Source organism: Catharus ustulatus, chromosome 11 (assembly GCF_009819885.2).
Source record: "Catharus ustulatus isolate bCatUst1 chromosome 11, bCatUst1.pri.v2, whole genome shotgun sequence".
Lineage (NCBI taxonomy): Eukaryota > Metazoa > Chordata > Aves > Passeriformes > Turdidae > Catharus > Catharus ustulatus.
Window position 1 is genome coordinate 9,049,358 of NC_046231.1, and position 19,520 is coordinate 9,068,877.

Genomic DNA, 19,520 nt, shown 5'->3' on the forward strand with positions numbered 1-19,520 from the left:
AAACCACCTTCCTTTAAACCAACATTGTCCCCAACTACCAGCTATAAGTATCTTCAAATTTGCACAAACTAATGCTCCAAACAAATTAGTGAATTGTATTGCAAATCATAAATCCCATGTCAGGGGGAAGCCCAGGGCTACTGCTGGAGCTACAGCTGCAGGAACTACTCTTAAGTTTCTGCCAGGCTGAACCTGAGACCTGACAATACAGCACAGGGGCCACCTGACCTGCAGCTGTGCTGGCATCCACTTTGGGTTTGCTATCACTTCATTTTCAATAACATGCATCTAAGACTTGTCAACATTCGATACTTCTGCCAAAGTCAATCACTTCTTTAAAGTCAGCATCGCTCCCACCTAAAGTGCAGGCAACTTGCTTTTTGCATGCAGAATAATCCCTTTCATCACAGTCACAAACTGATCCTATTTTAGTGCATAATCTTTCTGAATGAAAAAGGATACACAAATCTTATACTGGTTAATAAATAGCAACGCTGCTATATAAAACGAAATAAAAGATGGAAAAGAGAAAAATGTTAAATTATTTTAAGTCCTAAATGCCGCACGTATATCCACGTAATTTATGCTTGTTTTCTTCTCAGTTGAATTGGGAAACCTATGACCTCAGAATGCCTTTATTTATTACATCTCAATTATTTCCATGGAAACGTGTACTGTGGCAATCTACTGGGTTGCCAGCTCCCTAGACCACAAAATGTATACAACGGACTTTTTACAAGCAGAAGATATGAGTGAATATAAAGAAATGAAGAATTTCTTTATCCTACATGCACATATGAGCTGCCTCCCATTATCCAGCATTTTACCCAGATTCAGCTCATTCTTAGACTCCCCATTAGGCAGCTCAAGCTAAGACCTGTAATTTACATCCAGTTTATGCTGAAGCTGGAAACAACATTTTTTTGTGCCTAGAGACCTCAGAAATATTTAGAATCTTTAAAAACTGGGCTTCACCCTGCTCCCTGTTGCAAAGACCTTCTAGATATTTCTGCATTACAGGGATAACGTTTCTCAGCTCTGACTTGCCAGTAAGCTACCTGCTTTAATTCATAAAAGTGATCATGTAAATAGTGATCAGTCCTATATCAGCATTAGAGTCGAAATTTCATTATAAAGTATCAACCACTTGCAAGAAATATTGTTGCCTAAAAGTAATGAGGAAGAAAACAACAGAGTAATAAATCATAAATATCTAACATTGTATGTCAAAAGATGTCAAGGTTTACTAAATAAGCTTCTAGAGCAAACACTGTTTGCACTGGCATAGAACTATTTCTTGAATGTTAAATGTGACACTTTAGCACAGGAGAATATTTTAAACTCCAGAGGCCTGGCCACTAAATGTGATCCCCTCATCCGAGAGAAGTCATGACCCAAGGCCTGCTCCACTGTTCTCAAACTGCGATTCTTTCAGTTTCAAACAATGTATTTCAGAGCATCCCCTAGAAATAGCTCTATCTCTGCCCTTTCTTCTGCCCAGAGACTGTAACCAATTACTGAAGTATCTCCTTTAGCAGATTGTCCGGGATTGCAGAGGGTCACAATGCCATGCTGCAAACCTGCCCCACAGCACAATGCTAAAAGGTGCTCTTAGTTTGGGGAAAAATGATTAAGGGGGTATTAAGTTGTTACAAAGATGAAGGACCGACTTTACAAAAACTTGATAAACATTTGAAGCACATACAACTTACATTTCAATCATCTATTAAAGAATAGATATTTCTCAAATAATATTAAAAGGGCCTGGATGGGGTTTCAATTTGTTCTTTAGCTGGTCGATTAACTGCATGCTAATTTTGTCCACTCACGAGTTATTTAATTACAAAAGCTTTGGACTTTTTGTTTCATCTTCTGGGCATCCAAAGTTCTGATCCTTTTGTGCTTCTACAACAAAGCCTCCGGTCCACTGAGTTTGCGACTTCTGCTTTGTGCAGAGGACAATAAAACCTTCCCCAACATCAGCTAACCTCCTCGTGGCTGGGAGCGAAAGGCTTCGGGAATCACGCCTTCTCTCTCGCACCAATTCACTTAAAAGTCAAAAAGCTGGCAAGGCGTGCAGTACGGCGCAGGGCTGGTCCCGGCCCTCCCTTTACGTTTCTCCAGCAGCTGTTTTCTTACGGAGGTAAACAGATTTTAAACACCGCTCCGCTGGGCATGGAGAAGGATACGCGTAGTTTAATGTCCAACCTTTACTCATAAAGCCGTTACTAAATTTGGCCATTGTTTCTTGAAACCCAAGCAAATTCTCAACCCCTATCTATCAAATCGGGTTTAATTCTCCCCTTCTCTCACCACCTTACGCGCATTGGACAGAAGGAGCAAACAGACGGCGCTACTATTCCCAATCATAAAGGAACATTAATTTCGGGCTAACCGGCTAAAACACGAGTGAGCTCATTCCTCCCTTCCCCGGCCCGCAGATGCGCCACCGCACCCGAGCATCACCGCGAAACTTTCCTCCCTCCCCGCCTCAACGATGCCACCGGCTTCTTTCATCAATTATCGCGACACGTGTCGCCGGCGAGTCTCGGCCGGCACCGCGGTACCCACGCAGCCCCGGAACGGACGGCGGGCGGGCGGATGCCCCGTGTGGGGAGACGCCGTCGGTTCCGGGGGGGTCTCCGCCACCAGCAGCCCGTACCGGGGGGGGATTCGCAATCCCCGCCAAGCCGGGCCCCGGCCCTGATTGGCCGCGTCGCGGCGGCGGAGGCGGCGGCGGCTGCCCGGGGCCGGGCGGCGGCGGCGGGGGCCGGCGGAGGATGCCTTACCTTTCACCGAGCGGGGCTTGGCTTGCTTCCTCCTGGACATGTCCGGGCGCCGTGGCTCGTCCTCCTCCTCCTCGTCTTCCTCCTGTCCCTTCCTTCTCTTCCTCTCTCTGCCTTCACTCTCGCCCCCCCGCCCCCCGCACCTCCAAACTTTGTGAGGCGAAGCGGCAGCAGCGGGATCGATTATTTGATTTTCTCACTTCTTTCGCCTGTTGCAATGCGGCAAGTTCAACTCCTCTTTCCACCCCCTCGGGCACCTTCCCCCGGGGAAAAAAAAATTTAAAAAAAAAAAAGAAATAAAGAAAGGAAAAAAAAAGAAAAATCGCAGGAGCAACAGTTGCAAATTTTTTTCCTTCTTTTTTTTTTCTTTTTTTTTTTGGTTTGGGTTTTTGGGGGTTTTTTTGTTCCTTCCTTCCCTCCCCCCCTTTGGATGTGCAAATTCTACCGACGCAAAGCGAGCCCGGCCCGCGCCCCCACCCGCCTTTTTGTTCTCTTTAAAGTTTGCAGGCGCCCTGCGGCTCAGTCCGGCTCGCACTTTCGGAAAAATAATTTTTTTTCAAAAAAGGGAAAAAAAAAAAAAAGCAGCAGAGCCCTGTGCGGGGTCCCTGACTGGGGGGTGGGGGAGGGCGCGCGGCGAGAACTCAGTGTCTAAACCCACGAGGAGCTCCGGCCCCGGCAATCCGGGGCGCTCCGGGGGTGCGACCTTGTTGCGATTTTCCTAAATCCTCCCTCGGCCGCGCTCGGCCCCCTCCCTCCCTCTCTGCCCGCTCGCGCCCGGCTGCCTCTCCCTTCCTCGCCCCCGCCGCTGACCGGGGAGGGCGACGAGTCCTTTTTTATGCTGGCGGCGGGGGCCGAGGGGCGGCCGCCCCGTGTCCCCGGCGCGGCGCGGCCGGCCGTGCGCGGCGCGGAGCTGGAGCTGGGCGGGCGGGCGGGTGGGCTCCCCGCGGCCGGCCGCGCTCGCCGCCGCCTTCCCCTGCACGCACGCACTTCGCGGAACAAGGTAAGTGCTTCTTTGCATCGATGCCGGGGCCGCTAGCTGCCTCCATGGGTTATTCGCTGGAAGGTGGCACCGCTCCTGCCTTCATTGCTGCCGCTGCTGCCGCTGCTGCCCTGGGTTTTTATTTTCTTTAGCTCTCGCCAGCCTCCCTCTCTTTTCTTTGTCCTGGCTCCTTTTCCTCCTCCTGATCTTGCTGCTGGGGCTGCAGTGCAGACACACATAATAAAGCCAGGCTTGGCTGGAAATGTAGCTGAGTCCCAGCAGGAGGATGTGAGGAGTGGAGTCCCGGCGGGGGAGCGCTCTGATCCCGTAGGGAGCCCCGCGCAGCCTGCGCCGATCAGACGGAGAGAGAGCCAACAGCACCGAGCCATGGACGGCCCGGGAAATACAGCGGCCGCCCGCAAAACGCGGACCGCCGCCGCGGACCGGACTCGCGGCCGCGCGGAGCCGCCGCCCCCCCCGGCCCCCCCCCCCAGCCCCGCCGGGTCCGGCCCGGCCCGATCAGCGCTGAGTCCGCGGCCGGGCCCGCAGAGCGCAGCCCCCGCGCAGCCGGGCCGGGCCGGGCTTGATCTGCACCGCGGCGGGGGCACTGAAATCCCCCCCGAGCGCGAGGGGCTGAGCGGCCGCGGGAAAAGTCGCGGGCAGTTTTTAACACACGCACACACACACGCACAGACACACACACACAGAGACACACACACCCCTCCGCTGCCTGTTTGTGCAGAGCTGGGAGGGAGAGTTACTTTACTCTGCCTCTCCCAAGGTGTTAAATTTTGCAGGACCTGGAGTCGCCCACGCCTCTCCACTGGGAAGGCAGCTTCTAGAAAAATCTGAAATTGTCGTCTCACAGAGCACTTGGTGCTAAGTTATGAATGAAATTGCTCAAGATAAACACTCCATCAGCTTCCTCTCCCATTTAGACAGGGATTGTTCGTTTCGGAGCCTTTACTGCTGTGTAAGAACAAGGTGCATCCAGCACTTCATTTGCTGTGCCCCAAGCAGCGTGAGGAACTGTGTCTCCAAGCATCCTCACCCCCGCACGTGATGGGCCATCAGGAGAGCCCAGTTGTACATCTGGACATCAAAAGAGAAGGTGTCCTGAATGAAAGGAATGGGTTTTGCTGAGATCCTGTGAAGATAGCCCTGTCAGAGGAAGGTGCTGAAGCCAGGCCCCAGGGCAGTGGTGAGGACGCAGCGCTCTGCCCAGCCTGCGGGCTCGCATCAAACGGGGGTGCAAGGGCTGGGTATAGGCACTGCTTTCTTGCTACTAAGCTCCATCTGGAAAACATCTTCCTTTTTTCTTTTTTCCCCACACCAAAAGAAACCCAAGCAACTCGGGAATGAATCTGTCGTTTAATCAGGTGAGTTCAGTATAGAACTGTAAAAATTTTTGTTAGTGCAGCATCATGCTTGAATAGATGTTTAGTGCTGAATTTTTGTTTTCTTAAGGTCTGACAGAAACTATTTGGTTTATTAATGTAATATTAAAAGTTTACAGTTCCCTCCTACTGTGTGATTCCAGATTACCACCACAGACTGGACATACAGTAAAAAATGTTTCCTGTAGCACCCCTATAATCAAAGTATACATCCTCCACCCTACTGGACTAAGTAGCAAATCAGGGGTTCAAAAAGGCATCCTGGAACAAGGATGGATTGCTAAAGAGCCCATGGCCCCAATTCTGATTCCAGTAAAAATGGGGATAACTCTAGCTGACACAGATTCAACACTATAAAAGCCAATGTGGTAACAGTTTCTGTAAAGAAATAAGGAAGGTTGACAAGGAGAGAAAAATGTTGTGATATAGATATAGTGAAAAACACAGGATATGGTAAATTTCGTCAACGTGACCCTAGATTCATATCCATTCAGCATCAGAGTTGGATCAGGAACTGAATTACTTCTGTATCCTTGTCTTATTGGAGAGGCTTAATCCCCAGGCTATCAACTTGTTTCTGTTCTCTCACTGGCCCAATGAATATTTAATTATTCTTACAAAGCAGAACAGCTTCAGCAGGACAGATTCTCATCCCAGAATGTGCTGGCGGTTGGGCACTCTCAGAGGAGTTCAGAGACCCAAATTCAAATCCCCGTGCAATCAAGCAAAGAGGGGATTTCAATCTCAGTTTTACACTTTCCACTCGGCAAGTGATTCCCAAGCCCCACTGCCACCCCAAGCCCCTTTGCCATCCAGTTCTCTGTTCCCACATTTTCTACATTTTTAAAAAATAACTATAAATCACACAATTAAAATGAACCAACATTTCCCAATTTCTTAAATTCATCAAGAAATTTATAAATTTTCATTTTAATTTTTTTTACCTTTCTGTGGCCAGAGAGCCAGTGAGAAGGTTATTTGCAAGGCCCTATCCCGTTCAGAACAAGGTGAGGAGCCCTGGTCTGAGCATCCCCAGCCCCTCCCATGAAAGTAGTTTAAGTTCACTCCTACAACTGTTGCAAAAGCAGCAGCACCCTTAAAACCACCACCCTCCATGGTGTTGAGAAATACCCAGTTTATAGCTAAAGGAAGCAGGAAGGTAAGTTTGACAGAAAGAAATGAATCACATACATAAATCTGTCTTTAAATGTAGCACACACATATATAATTATTAATTCATCCCTCTCTGTGATCTTCAAATCCAGCAATACACAGATTTCCTCTAGGCCCTGCTCTGTAAGTACATCTCTGCTCCACAGAGTTTTGCAACACGTGCCTAAATACTTTGCTGCTCTGTTGTCACAACACATCATTTGTGCATCTCCTCCAGATACATGGAGTTTATGTGCAGCCACTCTTGAGTAAAGAAAACCCCATAACCATGCTGGGCCCCCCAGAGAAATCCAGAGTTCACCCATCCAGGCTCTTTTCCCAACACCAGAACTTAAAGTCATATTTTCATTAAAATAGATACATTCCAAGAGCGCTAATAACAAGGGAAGACTTCACAGGCTTTATTAAAATATTTAAGGCAAGTGACACCAGCCTGTGTGCTAATTTAATAAAAATACATTTAATAATTTAATTTAATTATGGTAATTTAAGAATGCAATAAAAATATATTTTGAATCTCTTATCAATCTTGTTCCCTCACAGATGCTTTTTCTTTTTATTCTGGGGAATTTTAATAAAAGCACAAAGCCAAGACTGCCAGAGTGCAGAGCTGTTCTCTCCGGGAGAGAACCAAGAGCCCTCCCGCAGCTCCGAATGACGTCCATGTCTCATCAGGTCGCTGGGACAATTTGGATGCTGGATTCTCTGCTTGTAACCCCTTTTGGGAATGTCATTGTTCTACATTATGCATGACACAGATCCTATACTATACACAACGCAGCTGCTGGTGCGAGGGAACCAGTCCTGAGATGCAGAGGAGCCCCCCGAGCTCAGCATGCTTGTCTAAAAACAGGATTTGCTGGTGGAGGCATCCGCCACCTCCTCCACCAGATTTGCCATCCAAGCCCCACGAGGCTGACAGGGAGGCACTGAGCCCGGATCTGTGGTGGTCCCTGCCCTGCACTCGCTGCCATACTTCTCCTCAAAGACACCAGTACTGGTTTCAGTGAGCTCCTTTTCTGGGGAAGCTGATACACTTGCTTTTCATGCTGGCTAACTCAAGATGTTGATTTCATTTTGCTCTGCTCTCTTCTGCCACATGCATGCACAGCGAAAATAATTTTTGAAGTTTGATGACTTTCAGGAAGATGCTATCCATAACAATAGTGACATCTGAGATAGTCCCACCCTGGCAGCTTTATAGGAAACTGATTGGCCATTCTCTGAAAAATGCAGACAGGACTACCAGCCCAGAGCTATAGATTTATTTGCATTCAATACTTAGAGCAAACCTCTTTACATTTCTAAATATAGAGAATTATTTTGAAAGTATTTCAGAATCAGTTTGCAATGATGAGTTACATAAAAATGGTACAGTTGTGTAAAGGCAAAAATACAAACTTCATAAAAGGGATGTTAAACAAGGACTGTGGGAGTTAGGCACTCAATGAATCAGGCCTGCTTTGAGAAAACCAGCCTCAGTAAGGATTTAAACTTTCTAAAATCAAAAAGAGGAATATCTTCAACACATAAAAAACCTGAGAGGATGATCACCCATTACCAGGCAGCAGAGGGAAGATCACCATAATTGGAGAGCAGCCAGTAAGAGTCAATCTATAATAAAGAATATATGATATGTATAGACCTAATTAAGAGATGCTGCATAATATCTAAGAAATGTAGCAAAAGGCTCATGGCCCAGAAAAAGCCATACTGCACAATCTGATCAGAGGGTGCAGCTAAAAAGACCAGGCAAATGGGAACTGAGCAGCGCCAAGACCAAGGCACTTGTACTCTCACTAGTACGGCAGGAGCTGCTGTGGCTGAGGTTTGACAGAGGTGGGCGAACACCTGAGCTCTCCGGATGTGCAAAGGATACAGGCACATGCAGGAAACTATTAAAGGACTAGATTATTTCTTAAAAGAGATAATGTTTTCAAAGCACACAGCACAATGCAATCATTCAGCAGAGAGTCAAATGTCACAGTGGATACAGCTGCAAGACAGTGTCTCTCTTTATTTACAGTAAAATATGTCAAATAGGGAACACAAAGGCAGCGTCGGGATAAACATGGGGCTGGAGCACACAAAGGCAGGCGGCATCCGCAGCGCATCAGACAATCTGAATAAAAGCCCCGACTACAATACCAGCCCAGTTTCTATGGTGCTCTTGAGTCAAAGCCTCCAAACACTTTACATAAATAAATAACTGGCATCCCACATTTTAGTCATAAGCAAGGACTAACATAGCCTTAAATTTTGTCTACAGAGCAGCAGAAAGTAGGTACATCCAGAGGGAGGATGTGCACAGACAGGAAAGGCTTCACGTGAAGAATCGGTGGTGTGTCTGCAGGCAGCATCAAGCCTGAGCGCCTGAGTTTACATTTGGGCGAATTACAGTGAAAAGGGATTGAGATGTTATCAAGAGTAGTGAAAAACAAAGGGGAAGTTTCACTGTGAAACACATTTTAGTACGAACAGGATTAGGAGCCCATTTCATGTGCACATGCCATGTGGACCAATACTGGTATTCATACATCTCTAATAAGCACAGTGATTTTAATTTTTTTTTCACTTGTGTATGGCTCTTAATTCTATCAGTTTGTGTTTTTTTAGTTAAAGAAGATACAGTGGTCTGAAGTCAAGACAGAGTAAGTGGTGTAGTTAGGAGCATTTTTTGAAAAACAATTGTACACTGGAGCTGATTTTAGCTCAAATATCACAAAATACTGATCTGTAGATGAATGACATATGCACCTCCACCTACAGTTACAGTAAAAGTCATTACTGATAATAGTGCTAAAGACACAGGTCATGCAATGTCCTACAAATATAAGCAGGTATTCCATAGCTGACCAAGCAAAGTATTCATTTTGGCCTCTGTTCCAATCAGGTGAGGGAGTCAGGCAGAGGATCTGCACTTCGTGACAAAAACACCTTTAGAACAAAGAATTTTCCAGGCTCTGCATCTGCCTTTTGAATATTCCTGTAATGATAACTTAGAGCATTATTATGTTACTTAATAACTTACGATGTTTAGTATAAGAAAGTATCATGTTTCTATATTTTTTATCACAGCTCAGAGAAAAGTCTCTCTCAGTGATCCACATATTCTGCGTTCTTTTATTCCCGTTGGTCTGTACTGTTGCTCAAAGGACATAAAGAATTAAAAATACATTATTCATTTGAATTAGTTAAAAGTGGATGAAGCCCTGTTGAAGGAAAGGTGCTCGGCTGTGGGGTGAGCTGGCCAGTGGAGGTATGTTACAGGTTCTGCAGCTGCAGCCTCCAGCACGGGCCCTTATCCCTCACCCTCTCCTTGATCTCAGCTCAGCTCCTCAAGCTCCGACAAGGCATTTCTGCAATGAGGATGGGTCACTGCATCTCTTTCCCCGTGAGAATAGTTCACCGTGCCCAGTGAGACCCTTTCTTACCAGGGTTGCGATCAAAGAGCTCATTCACTTTACCGGGCTTTGTTTCCCGGGTGGAAGCTCCCTTGTACTCAACAGGCATCTTCACTGCTCTCTGGCCAGCAGCGGTGGCAAAAGCCACCATATAGGATTCATAATTTTATTCACATCTTTGCCAGCATTGCTGGCTAGGATAACGCTGAGACGTGGAGAACGAAAGACAGTTGGAATAAGTGAAAAAGCCGGAGAGGCACAGCAAGGACAGCACCAGGACCTCAGCAAGGGGCTCCAGGAGCTCCAGGGCAAAGCATGGCAGCAGCCTTCAAAGCTGTTCCTTCTTCTCCAGTACAAAGCCATTTGAGTGCACTCTTTAAGTTGAATGCTGTGTGCTTTACATAACTGAAGGAGAACAAATACCCCATTAGCAGATAATTAGCACTTGGACTCTGAGTACTTGTTTAAGGTATTATGGATCGACCTCCAGCATTAGGAGTGATTCATGTCCCCCATACATTCAGGCATCCTTGTTTCTTTTTTCAATTATAAATTTCTGTGCCATGTATCTGTGTAATCTTTATGAGACGTTCAGAATTACACTCCAGAGACAGAAGATTTCTCTACCCAGAGAAAAGGTTTAGCAATGTTAATAACTAATAGTGGGCACACCACTTTTCCTTCCACCTTGCAGTCAGAAAGTCCCATTCACACTAGTCTGGGATCATCTCTCGAGGTGGATGGTGGATTTTCTCAGCCATTAAGCCCGGTCCCAGCAGGGGTTAGGAAGTGCTGTGAGGCCTCGGTGCAAACTCACCCCGGAAACTAGACCTGGGGGCACCCACACCATGGAACTCTCAAAATGTGGTATCAAAGACTGCCAAACACAAGCAGACAGTTACCGTCTGGAGCAGCTCCTATCAGGAGTCACAGAGCAACCTGTAGCCAGGCTCTGGACTCTTAGAAACATTTTACATGGGTAGGCACAGCTTGTCTAAAAATTCCTATATTTCCAAAGGCTTCCATTCCCCTGGTATTTTCCCAATAAAACAACAGGGAGAAGTGGTCTCTCCTCACCTGTTTCCCCATAAACCAAACAAAAATAATAGTCCTTGAGGATATTTCCAATCATGCCAGCATTACCCAGCAATCTACTACTGCTGCTGTGTCTTAAAAAAGTGTGCACCAAGATGCTTTGCACCAAAACCTTCTCACCCTCGAGATTGTCTCTGCCATGAAAACCATCACTTTCTACTTTGGCAAGTAGTGTACGAAGCTCACAACTGCAGTACAATGTGTCCCAGCTCAGCCTGTCCCTGCCTGATATCCCTTTCCCGGGAGATGTTGCCTCTCTACCCTCAGAGCTGTTCACAGGTCCAGAAAAGCAAATTCCAAACAGTGGCTTCACATTAAACCAAGCAGCTTGAGGACAGGCAGCCGAACTGCTGCTGTCACCTCCTCTTCCAGCTCCTTCCCACTGAACCGAAGAAAAGAAAACTGAAACACAAATCAAGTCCCATTCTACAAAATTAATAGTTTCCACTTGGTTCTTTTCTGTGCCCGCTTTCATTCTGTAATTACACAAAAAGACACAACGTACTGCATGGTGCTATTGATTAGCAAACCCCACAGCTGCACAGGCAGACCCGCAGGCAGTTTTGAAAGAGGCATTTTAAAGAAAGTTTGTTCTTTAATATCAAGATATTTATGGTACCTCTTCTGATTTGGTGCGATAACATGGATGAGCTTGTGGTGGGGAACAGGTAGCAGCATGAGAACATGCAGTTTTTATTCCTCTAAAAAACTTCACAAGAAAGTTATCTCTTCACTATTGAATAGAAAATTATTGAATAGAAAATTATCTCGTTGCTATTGAATTATGATGCCAAAAACCCAGGGAAAAGATCTCATTCTCTATTAAATTCAGTAAGATTTGTCAAGTAGTTTCTATAGAATGTGCATGTTTCTTCAGACCTTTCTCAGTTTCATCTCTCCAGAGGGTTTTGGAAGGGTCACAGAATATTTCCCTGTTATCAGCCCAATTGATGTTCTGTTTAAATCCTATGATTGGCAGTGTTTATTTTTCTCTTATTAGGACTCCTTTCATAGATAGAAAGGACTAAGTCTTATCAGAAATAAGGATTACAGCCAGCTGGGCAAAACAGGAGAGCCACAGGATTTTAAAGAGAACTGGATTTGTTTATGTTTATTTTTAGGGTTTTATTTTTAAGTCCTAAAGCACATTTTTAAATGCATCAGTGCAAATTCTTAAAGTACTTATAATGGTATCCACTTTAAAAAATTGCCCTGCTGTTTATTTGGTCATCTTGCTACGTTGCTGAATACTATTGTTGTGTCCTCCAATCAGGCACCGAATGCCCAGGGTCCCAGTGCGTGGAATTTCCCAGAGGCGGGCACAAACATCCACGAGGGCAGCAGATGAAAAACTCCTACTCAGAACCTTGCCCATTTCTCCGGGCAACCACCACTGCTGTCAGACTCCCGTGGACTGCCAGGGGATTTCCCAGGTCGGCAGTGCCATGGGGGTCCGGCTGGAAAGGCACGGCACGGCACCGGAGCACCGGGGCAGTTCGAACATCGCCACGCAGCCGCCGGGCACGGTGGGCGCTGCGAGGCCGGCTCTGACCGGCCACAGTGGCGGCTGCAGGGCTGAGTGTTCCTGCCCGCACATCCCGGGGGAATGTGATTCCAAAGTGATGGCCGTTCTCGGGAGCCATCGCCACTCGGGGAACAACATAATGCCAGGTCCTGACACGTCTTCTCGAGAGTAAAAGCTCCGTGTAGCCACGCCGTGGGAAAGAGCCCGGTGCACCATTTGGGAGCCCGCAGCTCTGGTGCTGTGCCCAGCCTCGGGCGAGCAGCTCGGAGGGGCTCACGGCTCACAGCCGGGGCGCGGGGCCACGCTGGGAGCAGCTGGACAGGCCACGAATTCCTGCCGGCGGCCGGCCCGGCGGGGCATAGCAACGGGAGCCGGGGGAGGAACGGGAAGCAGCGGGAGCTGTGAGAAAGCGAGCGGCGCCGCGGGGCGAGGCGGGGGCGCGGAGCGGGGGCGCGGAGGAGGAGGCGGCAGGGGCAGCTCGGGCCCTCCCGCCGGGCACGGCTCCTCTCCGGGCCAGCCGAACGCCACCCAAAGCCGCTGGGTTGAGGCCGCTCCGGTTCGTGCCAGCCTGCCCCGGGCTCGGCCCCCAGAGCCCGCCGTGACCTGCACGGCGCTGCCGCCAGCCCCGCAGCGGGGCCCGCGGGCCCTGCTGCCTCCCCTGCGCTGCCAGCCGGGGCACACACCGAGTGCCCCCTCCAGCACTGGCTGCCTTCTCACAGCGCCGCTGGCTCGGCCGAGGCTGCGGAACGGCTCCTCTCCCCGGGCCGCGGGAGGCTTTGCAAGGGCCGTGGCCCCTGGATGGCTCCGCACGGCTCGGTCCGACCGTGGCTGCTCCGCGCAGGGTCCAGCTCCCGAGGGGAAGCAGCCTCGCCGGGAGCAGGCAGCCCGCAGCCTTTGGATTTCGTCAGAAAGGATGTTTTACTGCACGCGTTTGTACTTCTGCATGAAGGAAATGTTAATCAAAATGCAGAGGAGACACAATAGCTGTACAGATACATTAAATATCTAGTTACTGCGCAATAAATAATTAATAAAGTTAATCAATTTCACCATACTCTGGTCAAGTAATACCCGTACAACCAATCAATAGCAATAAGACATAACATTTGTACGAGCCTTCTCTTTGCTGTGAGATCATTAATAACCAACAGCTGAGCACTCCCCATACCACAGGCCAGCAGAAACTTCAGGAAGTTTCGATTACATCAATGATTCTGCTTTTAGTTTGTGAAATGCTCCTGAAGGGTCCAGCATATCTAACAGGCATGTAGGCTGGGGTTTCCCAATGAATTTAGGGAAGCTAAATGCCAAGCTTCTCTTCACTTTCAGTGGAAACAAATTCCCAGCAAGTAAGTTCAGGCCTTTTCAAAACCTTAGCCTTCATATTTTGAAAGTTAGACATCGATAGTGCCAGGTTTTCACTACTTTCCCAATTTTAGCTGGGAATAGAGAACAGGGTCCTCTCCTATATAAGAAAGGGGGGGAAAGACAACTTGCAGAAAATTGCTTATTTGTACAAAGTTTACAAAAGTTTGTATATAAAGTTTACAAAACCATCACAATTTCTCTTCTGGCATTTTCAGACATCTGCACCTGGCAGAGCTCTCAGCTGGAAGCTACCGCAGGGCTGAGTCATTTCAGAAGGTAGCAACAACTGTCCTGATTTCCTCAGGAGCTAAAACAATTACCAACACACAGCAGTTTGTTTCTTGTCCAGCAATTTGGAGAGGGAGGTTTGTCCCCCATGGGCTGAGACATGATGTGCGGGGCTGCTGCTCATTCCAGGCCGCTTTCCTCACTGCCTTGGGTGGCCACAAGCACGCGGGGGCTGGAGACAGTCCCTCGGAGGAAACAATGTCGGCTGCTGTCTCAGACACTACCATGGCAGGAGGAAAAATATGGCTTGTACCTCCAGGGGTCAGTGGCACCAGCCCTGGGATGGGTTCTGCCTGTAGGTCCTCATGGACCCATGCCCAAGGGTTCTCATGCCTCTGCTCTGCCCTGGGAGTTCTGTATGTTCAGGTGTGCCTTGTCCAGCACCACCACAGAGCTCCTGTCACAGTCACAGGGTGGCATCGGGACAGGGGTTGTTTCCAGGCACTCTCTGCAGCTCCTCCAGTTCCTAGGAGCTACTAATTACATCAGTGTGAACAAAGAAGCTTGCCTTTTCAGGGTATTTTTAACAGTCTCCTGCTCAAGATAAAGGCAGCCTAGCTGGATGAGAACAGGTCACTGAGGCACAGTGACACTTGGTAATGAACCAAGGCTTACCAAGTGTCAGAGCTAACCATGCCCTAGACTGCTCCGAAACCCCAGGCCATTGCCCTGTTTCCAGCCCACCCTTCCTCACTGCAGTGAGCTCCAGCAGTGTGTGTGAGGCCCTCAGTGCAGCTCTACCCACACCAGCCCATCCTGGCTGCAGTGCTGAGCTCACAGGGTGCAGATGGCCACCCCAGTACTGAGCGCCGGGCCAGACTGGGGCCGCCAAACTAAAGAGCTACAGGAGGAGGAACAGAAGAGCTTTGTAGAAATATGTATTTTTACATCAGAGTCCTTTGTATATACAAAAAAACTCCACCTTGCTGTGCTAGGAGAAAAAAAACTCCTGTGGGCATTTCAGACCAACTATTTTATTAATGCAAACTGCCAGATTCAACATGCGAGCCAGCCTGAAAAACAAGAGGCTGAGAATGAGGAATGTATCCATAGTAAGCACTCGGCAGGCCCGTCAGTCACATCACTCCTAGCTGGGAATCAGAAATAGAGGCGGGCAACTGATAGTGATGCAAAACAAAGATCTCTGTAATTTGGTGTGGGTTTTGCCAGCTCTGCCTGGGGCTGTACTGTACCTGCCTTTTCCTTACTGTCAAATGACCTGAGCATCCATGGACAAAACAGCAACAGCAAACATGCTTTGGATATGGAAAATATTTATGCCAACTGCTGCCTAGATTTGCACACCTGAGTGTGCAGACTCGGAGCACAGCTGCATGGGGCCATGGATGGGGCTGGCTGGACCTGTCTACAGCAGTGTGGGCTTTACATAGCCAGTTGTTAACTGCTCTGTGCAGCATCAGTGTGAAATATTCATTTAGGAGTCCAGTGTGCAATTTCAGGAGATTTCAAACGATTTAAGAATAACTGCATATCAGAAAATGTCTATAAAATGAACTCTCAAGAAAAGATGTGAAAAATTTAAACTCCAAGTCATTAAATATTCACAGTGATGTATTTGCTCAGCTCTAATCAGCCTCTGAAGAAGGCTGATAAATGCTGCTTACAAGCAGTTTAAATAGCAGGATGGGTTAAAGTAAAAAAGAAAGTTAAATCCCAGGATATTAGCAGTCAGGAGAGGGAATGACTTGTCCAACAACAGAATTAAAAAAAGGTTGGGATAAAAGACTTTCCCAGATAAATACAATGGGCTCATTCTGATGGCTATCTCTGGAGGTGCAGACACCAACCTCCCAGGAAGAGCTGGAACTCCAGGTGCTCTCTCCAGGGTCACACAGCAAAGAGCACTCACCTGCCCTCACAGGGGCTGCTCTTCCACCGCTCACCTGAAGATACAAGGTACCTTTGATTTCACTGCCTCTCCAATGCTGTCAGAAGTTGGTACAGATATGCACACACAAAAGAAGGCTGCAGAGTCCTATTTTACTATGAAACCACACCACAAATCCCTCTCACTATTTTTGGTAGCAGAAAATATGCCTGTGAAGGCAGGGCACAGAGAACCAGAGCAATACTGGCAGGGACAGGAGATGGAGCAGAGACAGAAGTTAGGCTCTGGAATCAACAGAAGTGTAGCTGGGTTTTTGGTGAGTATTCTATGGCCTTGGGGCATTGCCTCTCTGGCTCTGTGTCCATGAGAAGTGGGAAGTGCAGTCACCTTGAGAACTGCACATTTGAGCATATGCCACGAGGAAAACAATGCTCTCAAATCACTGTGCCTCAGTTTCACCAGGAGCAAACTGAGCCAATAACTGCTATGTCTCTCTGGGGAATGTTCCATGATTTAGGCTGTATTTGGGTCATAAGAGACTTCAAAGGTCCTTTGAGCAAAAGCATTAAAGTGCTGCAGAATATGACAGGTGCTGGTAGACAGCGGCCTGGCAGTAAGGCATGCCTGAGCAACAAAATTCTAATCTTCCCTCCCCAGATGATTCTATCAGCCCTGCAATCACTTTTGCAGCTCTTCCTTGAACTCTTCCTTGCTCTAGGTATTTTTTTTGTACAAAATGGGATGCCCAGACACATCATGCTCTGACCCTGATGAGACCCTGACACACCTGGGTGGTCTCAGAGGGGTGCAATCCCCAGCCCCACTGGAACCCCTTTCTCCCAGTGCCTGTGGGCTGTGATGATGAGCTGGGTATCCCTCAGGAGCCCAAGACTTCACATGAAGAAGAGAAAAATCTAAAAATTATGGAAGAGGCTTAGACACTGTCAGAAGACAAGCCATGGAAAGAGCTGGCAAAGAGTGTTACTAAATATTTTAAGATCAAATAAACCTGATGTTTTAGAAGGCTCTGGTCCATTATTTTTGTTCAAATTATGTGTGCATCTTCTAATAAATACCTCTGCAACCATAAGCACAAAACATGAGGGGACAGAGAACGAAAAATCTTGCTGAACAAGGGAGTTACATACTGTAGGAATGCAGGAATCTGTGATCTGCGTTATTTCTTTGCTTAAGGCCACCTAGCAACAGCACATAGGTTAATCCTCCACAGACTTAACAGACAGCATCAGCCAACAGGAAAACAAAACATCCCTGCTAGAAAAAAAATCAGAACAAGGATTACCCATTTGCAAGAGGGTTGTAGGAACAGAGAGCAACAAATAAGAAAGAGGTATACATGATACTCCTGAAAAAGGAAGATTTCCCTGTAAATAGAGTTATTGTCCACCTTGTTATTAAAAATACAAAAAGAGCTTTACAACATTTACAGAAAACCTCTGTGGGAACTGCAGGAGCCCTGCTCCACAGGGAGCTGGGAAGATGAGCTGTGGTCAAGGCTGGTTGCCATTTTAGAGAGCACTTTTAAATGATAAATAGAGTGTCTTTTAAACCAAAAAATAAATCTCTGGAGCCATAACCCTTCTGCCAGGGGTTAGTAGCACCTTCAAGGGCAGGTTCAGATCTCTGCAAGCATTTCTTGGATGTTAAGACATACCATCACTTTCTTAAAGCCATTGTTTGCAGTGACTCAGCCCACTCTCTTTGCAGCTCTGCCAGGCTCCCTCACACTAGGACATTCTGCTAAAGGGGCCTGGGAGTACAGAATTAACTCACCAGGAGACTTCCATCGTGCCAGGGCTGCTCCACACAGCTGCTGTGCCCTGGAGAAGCCAGCCTGCAGGGCTTGCTGGCCCCAACACCTGCTGTGCCTGCAGAGCCTGTGCTTCACAGCACACGGGGTGGCCTTGGCAAAGCTGCAGCCCAGGAGCTGTGCTGTCCCCCTGACATTGCCATCCCTGCCACTCCACCGAAGAAGAGCCACCAGGGATGGGATTTTGGAAGAAAACAAGGTGGGAGGCCACTGCTGCTTGGCAGCCTGCTGCAGTGCTCTGCCTGTGTTCCTGCTGCCTGCCTTCCTCTCTGCCCCAAGCTGAATGTCACCTGCTGCTCACCAGTGCCAGCACAGCCGGCACTGTCCCCAGGGCAGCTTCTGACCCAGCTTTTCTGAGGGGTCTTTGCAGCACAGCACACCCTCATGTGCTCTCTGAGGGATGGTGGCCAGCATGGTGCCACGTGTACCTGCATGTCTGGGATGTGATTTATTGAGGGTTTATTGTTGCTCCTTTTCTGCTGTTCACCAACAGATGGTAGCAGCACCGCTGCTGTCATGCCAGGCCCGAAGCTGCTCACAGCAGGCAATGACTTCTGCTCTGAAACTTTTCCTACTTGATGAAAAGTCATGCTTGCCCATCTCCTTGCCCCTCATTAACTGCATCTTCAGTGCAAGTTCAGAGAACAAATTACCTCCCAGCACATCATTTTCTCAATCCAAACCTCTATGGAGGGACATGGGCAATTGTTGGGGTTGAATCTGTATTCACTGGGGCTGGTGAATCAAAACATGCTCAAGTGCTCCAGAAATGCCTGGGCTGGATGCCTCAAACGTCCTGTTCTGTGTGGGGCTGCAGCAGTGCATCCTACCTGGCTTTGCCCACAACAAGCGGTTCCCAAATTGTGACCAATGCTCAGCTCAAAGATGGGTATCTGCAAGACCCAAATTAATTAATTCACGTATTATTTACAAATTTAATTCTTAGGCATTATTAGACAAAATTCCAAGTATTTTGTGCCACTGGTTGCACTGGCCACTTGCAGTGGTTGGGGTCTGAGGCTCTCACTGCCTTTGCTGGGCGAGCACCAAAGCCACTGGGAGCTTTGGCTAAGCCAGGTCTTGTTAAGATGGAGCTAAATACAGAGCTCAGGATTTGGTCTGCAGTGAAACTGCTCTGCAGAAGAAAAACAAACTAACAAACAACAACTCTGCTCCAGAGGCTTCCCCTAATTCCGTAAAGTGCTTTGAGGCTTGTGAGCAGCTCCGAATAATCAATAATACTATTAACAAAAAGGTGGCCGAATGGCAGCTACCTCTGATTAAAATAGAGCCCTTGGTGTATTGCAGCAAACAGCCATGTAGCCATTTCTCTGATCAGGAGCAGGTCTTTCCTAGTGTCATATAATTCATGTTAAAATCGCAGCAATAAGGCAGACTGCCTTGAAGCTGTTCACAAGTCTTTGGAGGCTGCCATTATACTTCACCTTTTTAATGCTTTATGTATTACAGTTTTATTTTCACCTAAGGCTGTGATCCTAAGCTTCCTCACAGCCTTATCTACAACTCATATTTCAAAGCCTAATTTTCCTGCCCCCAAACGTAGAATAAAATAGTTTGCAAAAAGGGCTGCAAGGAAGCTGCAAGTTCTGCAGTTTTACAGCCCTTCTCCATCAGATCTGTATAGGTACTATTCCTCATGGAGCCAAAAACTTCCCAGAGAAGTACTGTAGCTAGAAGATATTTCTTGACCTGGTGTACACTCTGTCCACCCCAGCTGGTGGAGAGATTATGAAATTTTAATTGGACTGAGAGCAAGATATCACTATAATTGGAGCCCAAGTGCCTGCATGAGCCTGAGAGTTAG

The 19,520-nt window shown here is 47.7% G+C and overlaps 1 protein-coding gene and 1 long non-coding RNA gene across 5 annotated transcripts in view; one reads left to right on the forward strand and one right to left on the reverse strand.

Moving 5' to 3' along the window:
- Window positions 1–4,124, reverse strand: part of ZNF423 (zinc finger protein 423) — a 225,754-nt gene extending 221,630 nt beyond the window's left edge. The window contains exons 1-2 of one of the 2 annotated variants that reach the window (XM_033069467.2): window positions 3,597–4,124; window positions 2,790–3,043 (exon numbers count right to left, since the gene is read on the reverse strand). In XM_033069467.2, coding sequence (XP_032925358.1) covers window positions 2,790–2,829 — 40 coding nt within the window. In that variant the 5' untranslated portion in view covers window positions 2,830–3,043; window positions 3,597–4,124. Of the gene's footprint in view, window positions 1–2,789; window positions 3,086–3,596 lie in introns of those variants that run through there. The other variant, XM_033069468.2, reaches the window with a different exon arrangement.
- LOC117001278 lies at window positions 3,733–12,782 on the forward strand. 3 transcript variants are annotated; one of them, XR_004419004.1, is made up of 3 exons: window positions 3,733–3,786; window positions 4,704–5,144; window positions 12,108–12,782. It is a non-coding gene; the product is annotated as an uncharacterized LOC117001278 (long non-coding RNA). The 3 variants fall into 3 exon arrangements; XR_004419005.1 differs by lacking the exon at window positions 12,108–12,782 and adding an exon at window positions 6,879–7,932; XR_004419006.1 differs by lacking the exon at window positions 12,108–12,782 and adding an exon at window positions 6,917–7,932.
- Window positions 12,783–19,520: the final 6,738 nt, after the last annotated feature.